General features: G+C 39.6%; 1 protein-coding gene across 3 annotated transcripts in view; it reads right to left on the reverse strand.

Annotated features, from left to right (window-relative positions):
* Nucleotides 1-592: 592 nt before the first annotated feature.
* Nucleotides 593-12,747, reverse strand: part of EYA3 (EYA transcriptional coactivator and phosphatase 3) — an 82,642-nt gene continuing 70,487 nt past the window's right edge. For all 3 annotated transcript variants that reach the window (XM_081145965.1, XM_081145963.1, XM_081145964.1), the window contains 6 exons: nt 12,457-12,515; nt 10,919-11,079; nt 8,754-8,868; nt 7,377-7,498; nt 3,880-3,980; nt 593-1,492 (listed from right to left, as the gene is read on the reverse strand). In XM_081145965.1, the coding sequence (XP_081002091.1) occupies nt 1,412-1,492; nt 3,880-3,980; nt 7,377-7,498; nt 8,754-8,868; nt 10,919-11,079; nt 12,457-12,515 (639 nt within the window). In that variant the 3' untranslated portion in view covers nt 593-1,411. The remainder of the gene's footprint in view (nt 1,493-3,879; nt 3,981-7,376; nt 7,499-8,753; nt 8,869-10,918; nt 11,080-12,456; nt 12,516-12,747) is intronic.

Below are 12,747 nucleotides of genomic sequence, written 5' to 3' on the forward strand. Positions count from 1 at the left end.
CCAGTCTTCCCAGAGGTCAGGCTGGGAAATGTTCCTGCATTTGGCCCAGGATTAAGTGAGTAGGGGACCTCGCAACTTCATTTAAAACAGGAAAGCCTTCTGGCTTCTGGTTTTCCATTTTAGATTTGAGAAGTGGGAAGGGTGTACCATGGGAAAATTGGGTTTTGATCACAGCAATCTCTTCTTCAGTTTCAGACAGAGACCTGGGTAAATATATGCCTAGAAGACCCTTCATAGGGCTTAAGGGCTTCAAAGGAAGTCAACTACATTGGTTGACCAAATGTAGTTATGAGCCTGTTCTTAGACTTAATTTAGACTTCTTGGGTCCAAAGGGATTGGCCAGAGCTGCATGGAGGTCACTGTGAGATATGCAGGGCAGGAATGGGACAGGAGCCTACACTGATGACTAAGAAGGAAGAGAAGGCTGTAGGGTGAGCATCTGTTGGGGGACGAGTGCTTCTCTGCAGGAGAAAAAGGTGGAATCTTCCTGTTTTGAGAACCAAAGAAGCGGTAATTCACAAGAAGCCTTAGTCCATTATCTCCAGTTTAGAGGTAAGCCCCTGGGACATAGTCTTTGAATAAAAGAGTCACGCTGAAGGCTCAGCATTTACTGTCTAAGAGAAGGAGTTTCCAGGATTGTGCCATTTGGTTAAAGGGGAAGAGGGATTAGAAAGGGGACTAAGGCTTCTAGGATGAGAAATACCAAAGTCGAAAGTTAATCAGTGTCCAGTGCCCCACAGTTCAGCAAACTTGGAGATGGAAGAACAGGAGAGAAACCATCCTAGACAGCAGAACACTGGAGCAGCTAAAGAGGTGCTACTGTCACAGAGAGGTATTCTAGACATTTCAATTATTATTTTCCAAGGAAACTTTACACACCCCTTTCTTGACAGAAAAAGGAGGAAAAACCTGCTTCAGAGACCAGACCCTTACCTATAAAAATTACATACACATTCACTGGGAATATGTTCTACAGCTAAGGAGGTTATAAAGACTGCAAGAGATGTTATTACAAAAGTCTGCCACATTTATCCTATCACCACAAGTTAACAGCAGTTCTCAATCAGGTTATGGACGAAGAGTGCAACTCTGCCCCAAGAATTTCCTTTTGTTTTTTTTCTTCATTTTTTTGAAACAAAATAAACAAAACAAAAAACACAAGAATTAAAAGCACTGTAGCTTCAGTGAGTCTACTGTTCTCTCAATCTAATTGTCTCCTGCTTCTGCACGAGGATGAACATGGGGCTGCAGCTCACTCTTAGCAAAAATAAGCTTCATCCCTTGCAGCTGTTGGTTCTGATTGTGTTCTCGCCAGCATTCCACAGAGAAAGAGAGTTCCCAGTCGGTTCCGGTCTCCAGCTCCTTTTAGGAGTGAAAAGCAGCTCATGGGGAAGGCTCTTCATTCCAGTTCTTAGAGAAAATCAAGCTCCAAAGCCTGGTGGAGGGACACTAGGTCTCCATGGTTTGTGATCCTCCAGAAAGGCATGTTGTGCTGGAAGAGAGCAGGGACACCCGGTTAACTCAACTTCTTTTGGGAGGTCATATTTACCCAAACCCCTTTCTCCACAGACTTCTCCCCAAGGTATTTGGTAATCCTGTCTACTCCTGTGCACCTCATGGGGCTGTCATAAGGATCAAATAAGTCATATATATAAGGACTTTGTACACTTTAGGACACTCTACAAATGGGAGAGATTTTCATTACATTTCAGTGGTAACGCTATGCTTTTATGGGAGATATACTTATTCTAGCTGCTATCTAGGGTCCTCAGGATCAAATAAAATAGCCACATAAGAAATTAGTATTAATATTACATTTTCTTACAGATAACCAATTTCCTATAAGTTACAGAGCTACAAGGCCCAAATTTTGTCCATCACCAAGATTCAGAACATACAGATCTGGGAAATAATAATCCCATTATAAAACGTGGTCAGAATTATGTCCAGTAAACTGTGTGCCATTCTGAAACCTTTTAAAGGGCTTTGACAAATGCATATGTTAGAAACTATATTCTATGAAGCTGAAGGAGATTAGCTTTACTGATTGTCTTGTTCAAATAGGTTACAAATTACCCAGAATTTTGAAGTCCTAGAACGGTTCTTTTGGCATGTAACTCAATGTTTTTTCTAGCTGCTTGTGCACACATACTATTTAAAAGGCTTTTACTATAGAGAAAAGGAAGCAGCTTGTTATGTTGTACTCAGGAGTGCCAGACTAGGACCAAAATGTGAAAGTGAGAGAGATAAATTTAAGTTCAGTGGAAGGTGGAACAGCCTAACAGTGTGGACAACCCCACAATAGGATACGTGGGAAGCAGCCCTCTATCCTTGGGTGTGTTCAAGTAAGGACTAGAAAGTCTTCTGTCAAAAAGGCTGCAGAAAAGATCCCTCACAGAGTGGGGGCTGAACTGCACAGAGGCTCTAAGGCATCTTCCAACAGATATATTTTCTGGTAGATGATCACAGGTATCAGCTTAGAGATACCAACTCTGCTAATAAATTGGGTTGTTCTTTATCTCCCCGACCCCCTCTTCAGACCAAGAAGTACTGATATCTACATTCACTCGGTATCTTTCCCAGAGGGCAACGAGCACTTTAGAATCAAAGCTTCAAAGATAGTACATGAGAAAAAATAAAGGCCCTTGAATTGCTACATAAAGTGGCAAATGAAAACAAAATGTGTTAATAATGCCAACTGAGCACCACCAATCTCATAGTTCATTAATAGCTGCTGAAGGTTTGTATATTACTGAATGAAGAAAATTAGGACAGTGGTCCTAGCTGGTAACCCACTGTCTCCAAGTTTAAGAAATAGAGTTGCTAGAAGAAAGCTGGGGTAGAAGGGAAAGAACCTATGTAGATCCATTTAGCAGATGAGGAAACTCAGACAGGATTAAGTAAATGGTCCAAATTCACACAGCTTATAAATGAGTTGGATTTGAACTGGTGTGCTTTTAGATTCCATTGCCAAGACTCTTTCATCTGTTTCCTGTTTTAAGAAGGGACAACCTGAAGTTGGGGCCTGCATAGTGTGGAGGATAACATCAGAACAATCTTTCCAGGGCTCAGAAGCAGAAAGAACTTTTTCTAAATAACTCCTCATTGATTGTAATGGTTTTTGAGAATCTGAAGCCTGGAAAAGTCAGAATTATTTGCCTTTTTGTAGCCAAGTCTCATGCTCTTCAGAAGGAATTGCCCAAAGTTGAACTATGATACAGCTGCCGGAGAGGTGCTAATCCACCCCAGAGAGAGTGCTGGAGCTGGATCACCCTTCAGAGACGAAGGTCTGAAACTAGAGTTGTGTCCCTACCCCCACCAGTAACTGGAAGCAAGCTGTCTCTGGGAAGGTGATGTAACCTTGGGCAAGGCAGCTTCTGCTGAAGGCAATTCTGGGAGAGGGACTGTGAGGGAACAGCAGCCAAGATCAGGAGGTGGCTAAGGAAATGAGTGCCTCAGTCCTGCTGGAGGTCTGACCACAGCACCGTCTACAGACAATAAATTCTCTGGTCAGTCATACCAAAACATTACTTCTCTCAGCTAAGACACTGATAACATCTCAGCAAACAATGAGTTCATATTTTATGCTTCAGTATTACCCTGAACTACAGATTTTTTGTGTTTTAATTTAAATAGACTCAATGTGTGTTATCAGACAGTTCAAAAGTCTAATGTCCTCTGTAAGAACTGTGAGGCCTAACCCCTCCACCCTCCAAAAATGCTTCTGAATGAAGATCACTACCTCTCCAAGTATATAAATGATCCAAGGAAGTACACTGAAGATCAGGTTCAGACTCTCCTTAGAATTTTTTTCCTTTCCAAAGCATATACAAATGAAAGGTCCTGAAATTCCCAGACTATTTTCTTTACCATGGTTACCTGTTTGGCTGCAATTTCTTCATCTCGTCCATCTCCAATCACTACATATGTGACTTTCTTTCCAAACCTTGACACAATTCTCTCAAAGCAGCTCTCTTTACCTGATGAGAGAAAACAATTTCCTATTAGGACATTCTGCCCTACCTTTTTTTCAACACCAAAGAAAAGGGCTGCTGCTAGGGTCACTTGCCTATGCTTAGACAAAGTGAGTGGCAGCCCCTGAAGTTTGCCTGGTGGGGAGTAGGAGTGGCAGACAGAGATCCAGTAGGCCCTCTGGATCTATAGTGACAACTGTGAGCACCACTTCCCTTTTCCACATCTCTTGTACTTTACAGCTTACAAAGCAGTTTTCAAATTATTCCTTATTTAATTTTCAAAATAATCCAGTGAGATGGGTACCATACCCTATTTTAACAGAGGAAATAGGACTAGTGACTTGCCCCTGATCCAAACAAGCTTATAGCTAGACTTTGGGCTCCTGACTCCAAGTCTAGGCTCTGGACATTGTGAAAGGATATTTCTGAGAGGAAACTGTTTTAGGGTAGGAAAAAGAAGTATAAGTATAAGGACTCGACTTCTTGATAGTAATAAGAAATAGACAAATAGCCATTTCCCTCCAATTCTTCATTTTCCAGAAACAGTCTTAGGCGTGAGCCTTATGTCTTTCAGTGGGGGAGGAGGCCCAGAGTACCAATAAATATGGCAGCTACATTTGTCACATCTGGAGTTCCCTCACTATTATACTTGCAACTGCAACTGAGATACTGTATCACTGAACTAAACCTTGGAAAATGGGTGATTTCAATACACTGCACACTGTTTTTAGATATATGGCAATATATAAAAATTCAAATCCCATCTGGAACCTACACCTAAAACAGGCACAGATGATACTGCTTTTTATTTGCAGAAATAAATAAAAAGGAAATTATTTCCATTACCATCTCTTATATTTTATTTCCCTACTTCTGTCACTTCCTTCAGTTAAGCAAGGTCCTAACTCTGCTTCCTTCTTCATCCTGCTCCATTAACACTCTTGTTCTTTCTTCTTGCCAGATCCAGTGACTTAACACAGGGATCCCTGTGCAAATAAAAAGGTGTCTTTGCCTGGCCAGTGTGTCTCAGTGGTTGAGCATCGACTGGGTCAGGGCACATGCCCAGGTTGCAGGCTCAGTTCCCAGTAGGGGATCTGCAGGAGGCAGCTAATCAATGATTCTCTCTCTCATCACTGATGTTTCTATCTCCCTCTCCCTCTCCTTTCCTCTCTCTGAAATCAATAAAAACATATATATTTTAAAAGTGCCTTTTCCTCAAGGCACTTGACTGCCATCTGCTGGAAAATTGTTGTAAAAAACATACAAATACACAAATTTAAGATAACTACATCGCAATCGACAAGCACCTATGTACCCATACTCAGAAGTCCTGCTTGGTACATCTGAGTAACTGCAAGTCTTTGACATCCCTAGCTCAAGTGGCATCTCAAACCAGGTTGACTGACTAGTCACCTGGACCAGACACTGGTACACTCTGGACTTTAGCCTCCTACTTTTAGTACAAGGCTTGGCTTAGGTATACTTAGGTCCCTTTCAGTGCTAACATCTTACAATAGCATTGTCATGGTTTACATTCATATCAGGCATTTAATCAATGTTTGCTAAGTGCATATTAATCTCACAACTGACTCAATGGATGATTGTAGTTCATGTCTTGAGCCCTAATTAAAATATGAATTCTACTAATAATGAATTATTATGTTCAAAGAGTTCTTTGTCTAATTCCATTCCATTATATCCCTACAACCTAATCCAACCTCTGCTAGACCCATAGTCTAATTTATGATCTGTCTATATAAAAAAAATTTTAAGTCAGAATTTTAGACTTTTCTCCAAGGCCCAATGAAGGGAATGTCTCATATTTAGAGGACAAGAACACAGATGTTTTCACTGTCCTGGCATGCAATGATAAAGAATGAAATACATTTAGGTATGTCTCCTTTAAAAGGATTAAGAGACTGAAAGAGTTAGTAACAACTTAAACTGTAAAGAAATGACTCCAATACAGTTGGTAAATAAATTTCTTCCATTTTACGCTCTCAAAACAATCCTGGACATGGGTTTTCCTGCTCAGGAAGATGAGGCCAATGACTAGTCAGCTTACCAAATGTAACATCTGTTAAGTGCAATAAAACGAAGTATGCCTGTACTTGGTACTGAATATATTTTTAGGGGTTAAGAAGTACCTTAATATACACAGTCTCATTTGATTTTCACAACCTGTTAGTTTCACATTTTACATGAGTAAACTGAGGATCAGGAGATAAAGTAATTTGCCTATGGAAAGAGCTAGTAAGTGGGGAAGCAAGTCATTACTTTTTTGCCTTTTCAAAAAATCACAGTAAAAGAACACATAACCTAAAATTTATCATCTTAACCATTTTCGAATGTATATTTCAGTAATGTTAAGTTACTCACATTGTTGTGCCACATATCTCCAGAACTTTTTCATCTTGTGAAACTGAAATTCTATACCCACTAAACAACTCCCTATTTTCCCTTCCCCAAAGCCGTTAACCACCATTCTACTTTCTATTTCTATGAATTTGACTACTCTAGGTACCCTATATAAGTGAAAACATACAGTATTTATCTTTTTGTGATTTACTTTACTTAGCATAATGTCTTCAAGGTTCAAATATGTGGTAGCATGTGACAAGATTTCCTTCCCTTTAAGGCTGAATAATATCCCTCTGTATGTAGATATACCATTTTGTGTATCCATTCATTGATGGATATCTGAGCTGCTGCCACCTCTTGGCTATTATGAATAATGTTATGAACATGGTGTGCAAATATTTCTTTGAGATCGTGCTTTTAATTCTTTTGGATATATACCCAGAAGTGGGATTGTTGGATCATATGGCAGTTCTAGTTTTAATTTTTTGAGGAACTGCCATACTGGTTTCCGTAACAGTAGCATCATTTTACATTCCCGCCAAAAGTGCACAAGGGTTCCAATTTCTTCACATCTTCACTACCACTTGTTATTTTTCTGTGTGTTTTTATAGCAAGCATCCTAACAAGTGTGAGGGGTTTAACCATTTTTAAACATACAGCTTAGTCCTTGATTTTTAATCTAGTGACTTTTCTATTACACTATACTGCAGCGCTCTCTCTATGAAAAAGAAATCTGAAATGAGGCAAAAGTAGATTTGTAAACTAGATATTATGTTCTTTCAAATATTATAAAGAAAAAGAGAAAGATAAGTTTTAAGTCCCACAGATCTGGATTTGAATCCTGTTTATGTAACTTACTATCTGTGAAGTCTTGTGCAAGCTACATAACTGTTAAGCTTGAACTGCCTCATCAGTAGTATCAGAAGGCTGCTGTGAGGAATATATATATGGTCTAACAGAGGGACTGGTATATAATAAGTGCATCATAAGTAGGAAATATTATTGCAATGCAAGTGACAAGAAACAGAATAGAAACCATACCAATTTTGGTAGCACTATAGATGTTTTCAATAGGAAATATTTCTCCAAGTCCATATAGGAGAACCTTGGCCAGAGCTGGAACCAGCTGGGTTGTAGTGATCAGAACATTCACACAATTCTTCCTAAAAGGGAGAAAGAAGGAAAAAAGAAAAAGGTGAACCTACCCAGGAGCAAGTATTCAAAAAGATCTCATCTTTAGGATCTAACTATTAAAAATCAACCTTAAAGGGCCTGGTATGATATTTGTTCAGTGCCAATGTTCAGTTATTGCTCTAATTATCTCAGGTTTATTTACTTTCCATATTAAAGGACAGAGATTCTATAGTGGGCACAGTGCAGCAATTTGATTCTTGCCTTATTTCCCTCTGACTATTCTAGCTCACTGCACCTGTTAGCAATTAACCATCAACCCATGTCATTGATACCACTCTCCAGAAAACAAATGACAAAGACTTTCAGTTACATTGTTATTTCATCTGAATGCAACCCAGCTCTTAAATGAGGTATGATTTAAGTCCTCTCTGCTGTTTACACAACAGCAACATAGATTCCAGAACACACATTAATTTCACAGGTCCTATATAAACTTCACTGAATAACCTTGGTGTCAGTTTTACTGTCTGCTCTATTAGGTTATAGATCTAGAATTCCTGCTTTGAGGAAGGAATCAGTAAGGGACATTGGTACAATTATGACTGTATTTATTTCCTATAATAAGCTTCAAGCTGAAGTTTCCTTAATCTGCTTAATGTACCCTTTTCTTTTGAATCCTGCCTTCCTGAGTAAGTTTTGATACATTTCTTTGGAGCTTCCTGTACTTAGGATATTTGAGATATGTCTCTTATACGTATTCTTTGATGTCACCAGGCCCATCTCCTGGGCTGGAGATTTTAAGTTACTGAGTTTTAATTTTGTGAGCAAAAAATAAGGGGAAGCCCTGGCTGGTGTGGCTCAGTTGGTTGAGCATTGTGCCATGCACCGAGAGATCGATGGTTTGATTCCGGTCAGGGCACATGCCCAGGTTGCTGGCTGGATCCCCAGTAGGGGGCCTGCAGGAGGGAGCCGATCAATGTTTCTCTCTCATTGATGTTTCTCTCTCTCCCCCTCTCCCTTCGTCTCTCTCTAAAATCAATAAAAACATATTTTTTAAAAAAGTAAAGGAAGAAAGAAAAAGGCTTTCATATATATTCTCTTAAAACGCTAAGTGTGTTGTTGGTATAACTGACCCTGCTTCTCACCTAACCTAAATACTTCCTTGCTTCATTTAAACTCCTCTCACCCCACCCTAAATGCTATTTTAGGGAATGACTGTCCTAGACTAGTGTTGGAAAGAGTGTGTCTCTGAGGGGATGAGACCTACAAGAACCATTTTCATACCTGGACTTGATGAGAAGTAAGGACTTTAATGCAGTACCTAACCAGGAATCTGTTAAAACTTCAATTTCTGCTCTTAGTCTCTGCAGTGCTTCCTTTCTCTGGGGACTGAGAAGGCCTTTGGGAAGAAAAGCAGAAACATTATCATTTGACAACATATCCTTGCTGACATCGAACAAACAACTTCTAAACTCATTTGAGAAAGTGTGTCACTGAAATGTTCTACTGAGCTAATATAGTTTTCTTCTTAGTAAAACCCTAGAGTAGTCTGCTCAAAATGCCTTTTTGACTTTCTTCATCAGAATGTTTGTAAAGGGCACAACAACCAAATCAGATGAAAACACTGTGATTAGTGAGATTCTGGCACAAGCTCTTTCATCATGAAATCAGCAGCAGAACCTGCAGACTGGTGGACTATACCCTGAGGAGCACTGATTTAGACATGGCTCCAAGAACCAAAGGGTGAAAAAGTAAGTGTTAGAGCTGGGAGAGTCTAAAGAAACCAGAACCCAGGGAGGAAAGCAGTGCTAAGATCACACAGAAAGTTAGTAGCTTTTGGTCTCAGAAGTCTTTCCACTACCATACACTGCTCCCAATGTGACTGTTTTTTTATACCTTTCAGAATCATCAATCTGAGATCCCAGGTTGAAAGACCAACTCTCTGAATGTCATTTACTTGTACTGTACTTATATCTGAAACAACTCCAGCTAATAAGAGACCAAAAACATTGCTATGATCACATAATTAAGCATAATAAAACAGAATTCATCTGATGAGAGCATGTTATCAGACACTTGAGTTATAATATTCAAATAATAAATCTGGCTTGGAATTTTCTATAGTGAAGGTAAAAAGAGAAATCCTGTATTCTATTACTAATATTCCATAAAAACAGAAGGCATTTCTGTGAGGACTAGAACTGCGTATACTGTTTTCAGATGGATGGTTTCGCAGTGCAAGCCTAGAATTAGATGACTCTCAATGCTTCTAATAAAACAAAACCAATACCTCTAATCATGTATGATATACACATAAATATATATATGCCATATACTTAAATGATGTGGCACTTTAATAATGTAAAATGTTTACAAAATACAGGTGGACATTCTCACAGAGGGTTATATTACTTTCTACAGGAAATTAGGTCCAGGGATTCACTAGGCAGAGAAAGAATCATATACTTAAATTCTATTCCCAAAACCCAGAAGCCCATGACTTTTACCTGGTATTAGAGGGCTGTAACAGGAACAAGCCAAACTGACCTTCAAAGCCCTATTTTTACTATCTACACCCCAGAAAGTGATAGCATGGTACGGTAGGAGGGTTCTCTTGACCTGGGGTAATGTATCTCTAAGTAGTCTATGGAATCCCTAAAATTTCATGTAACATTTTGTGTGTATGTAGAAGTTTGGGGGTGATGGCTCACAGTTTTAAATATTTTCTCATAAGAGTATATCACTAAAAAAGAACTGCATAAATGTAAAGTGGACCAAGAATTAAGGGGTGTGGATTCCCACTGTGGTAGGTCATTAACTTGCTATGGTAGCTGCCTTTGTTACTTTCATGACGGACATCAATTTTCTCAAATGCAAAAGAAGGAATGTAGATATCTAATGTCTCTTCTAATATGGACAATCTATCGCTAATTAATTAATTCCAAATAATAGAATTTTAGGCCTGGTGGCACCTGACATATGAGATATTTATAGGTAGAAGATATTTCCAAGGTCCTTCAAATCACAACACATGGATACTGCCAACCTATACTCCTGAACCTAGTTTTCCATCTACTATAAGCCTAGTGACTTGTCCTGATATATTAGTTTAAAAAAAATAAAAAAATAAGACAACCTATTAACCGGTATTGACAGTAGTTTTGACTCCAGAATAAAACTCATCACCAAATATAATCAACAGAACACATTTCCTTTAAAAAAGGCATTTGTCTAAAAAGAACAAGAGAATTTTGCAAAGTCCATGAGAAATGCAGAGCTTCCTCCCCGAAGGGTTTTAATCAAACCTCTATGTTTTTAAACACAGAATTAAAATGTTACTGTGGCACAAATTCATAAGCAGTTGCCAGGGAGTTCTAAGGAATCCTTGGAAAAGAAAGCAGGAAATAAGAAGGAAACAGAAAATCGGACTGGTTGTATGCCGCACTTACCGCCCACGTTGCTTTTATGCTTATCATAGATTTCTCTCACTTTTCGGTAACGAAAAGCCAGTTTTCTCATCCAGTCCACACCTCCCTGCACACCCACAGAGGAACCATGGCTGCCACTGCCTCCTGAGCCACTGAAACCATCTGTTGAGAAACTGTAGTTGCTGCGGAAGAGAGGATAATAGAAATTAAAATCTATACCGCATGGTTTTTTTGGATGAATGCCACCTGGGATTCTGTCATATTCCTGGCACCTGACACCAAGGCTGCTGGTGCTGAGAATCTTGCCCTATGTCTGTGTGTCAGAGTCTGTCTTTCACTAGTCCTCTCTCTCATGCCTGCAGCTTCTATGAGAGAAAGGACGAAGTCCAGCACCAGCACCCCATCTCCCATCCTGCAGGTGAGCTTAAAGTGAGGCACCCTGTCATTAAAGGCAGAACAGCTGACAGTGATAAAGGCCAGGATATAAAATTTCTGTGTATGTACATACAAAATGATTGCAACTATGTAAAAAAAAAGTAAAAAAATAATGGAAAGTAATAACCCAAAATACTAATACGAGTAACATAATAGGGATGTTCTCTTTCAGTGATCTGTTGGCTAGTTTATTAAGTTCATGGTTCACGGGTGGCTTTAAAATATGTCCACAGCCCGGCCGGGCGTGGCTCAGTGGTTGAGCGTCAACCTAGGATCCAGGCAATCGGGGTTCGATTACCGGTCAGAGCTCGGTCCCCAGTTGGGGGCATGCAGGAGGCAGCTGATCAATGACTCTCTTTCATCACTGATGTTTCTCTCTCTCTCTCCTCTTCTCCTTTCCTCCCTCTGAAATCAATAAAGATATATTAAAAAAAAATAAAAATAAAGTATGCCCACAGATTCTTAAGTACTCCACTAATTCTGCTCCCTTTGGGTATTTGAATGTAAACAGAATATGGTGAAGTGATGGTGTTAGACTTCAGAGACTAGGCTTCTTTTGCTTTCTCTCGGAGTGCGTGCTCTGAAAGAAGCCGTCACATGAGAACGCTCAAGCTGCACCATGCAGAGGCGCTATGATATAATGTTTAAGACTGTCTTCCATAGGGCTATTCCTCACACCATCAGATCCCCATGACTAGTCTTCTTAGTAAAATTCATGATGCCTATTTGTATCTAAAACTAACCAGTCTGGATGCACACTTCTGACTGAAAATCTGGCCAAAGAGAAACTGGTATATCCTTTCCTTTGGAATGCTTTTTCCTTTTCCCATCACTGTTCACCGTTCTTCAAAGTCACACTCAAATTCTACTGCACAGGAAAGGCGACTCTAATGTTGGCCTCCACCTGCTCCCCCACACCCATCAGAACTGCTATCTTTTCTGTGCTCCATCACATTTTCTATTGTCACCTCCTACCGCACGCCGTCGTTAACTGTCTGCCGCCTCTAAGAGACTGGGAGCTCTTTGAAGGCTATGTCTTACTCATCTTCGTTTCCCTCTAAACCTAGACTGTGTCTTGTGCATAACAGGTGTACTGATATTTAAGGCATCATTGTTTTTATCACCTTAAGTCTTGGCCATTGTCATCAGAAGCCACATCTTCCACATGAACTTGGTCACATTCCTGTTAAAAAACAAAACCATACACTGTTTCAGTCCAGCGAATAGTAGTGCTATTACCACCATGATATATTGTAAAAATACCACAAACAATGGTGGAATGATGAAATACCTTATGGCTTCTCTTACAGTTGGAGGATCACTCTCACCCCCCTTGCTGTCCATCTTCTTTTAAGGCCTAATTCATATACCACAGTCTTCATGAAATCTTCCTTAACCAGCCCAATCCTCATTTA

This window comes from Miniopterus schreibersii, assembly GCF_964146895.1.
Source record: "Miniopterus schreibersii genome assembly, chromosome: 8".
Taxonomy (NCBI): Eukaryota; Metazoa; Chordata; class Mammalia; order Chiroptera; family Miniopteridae; genus Miniopterus; species Miniopterus schreibersii.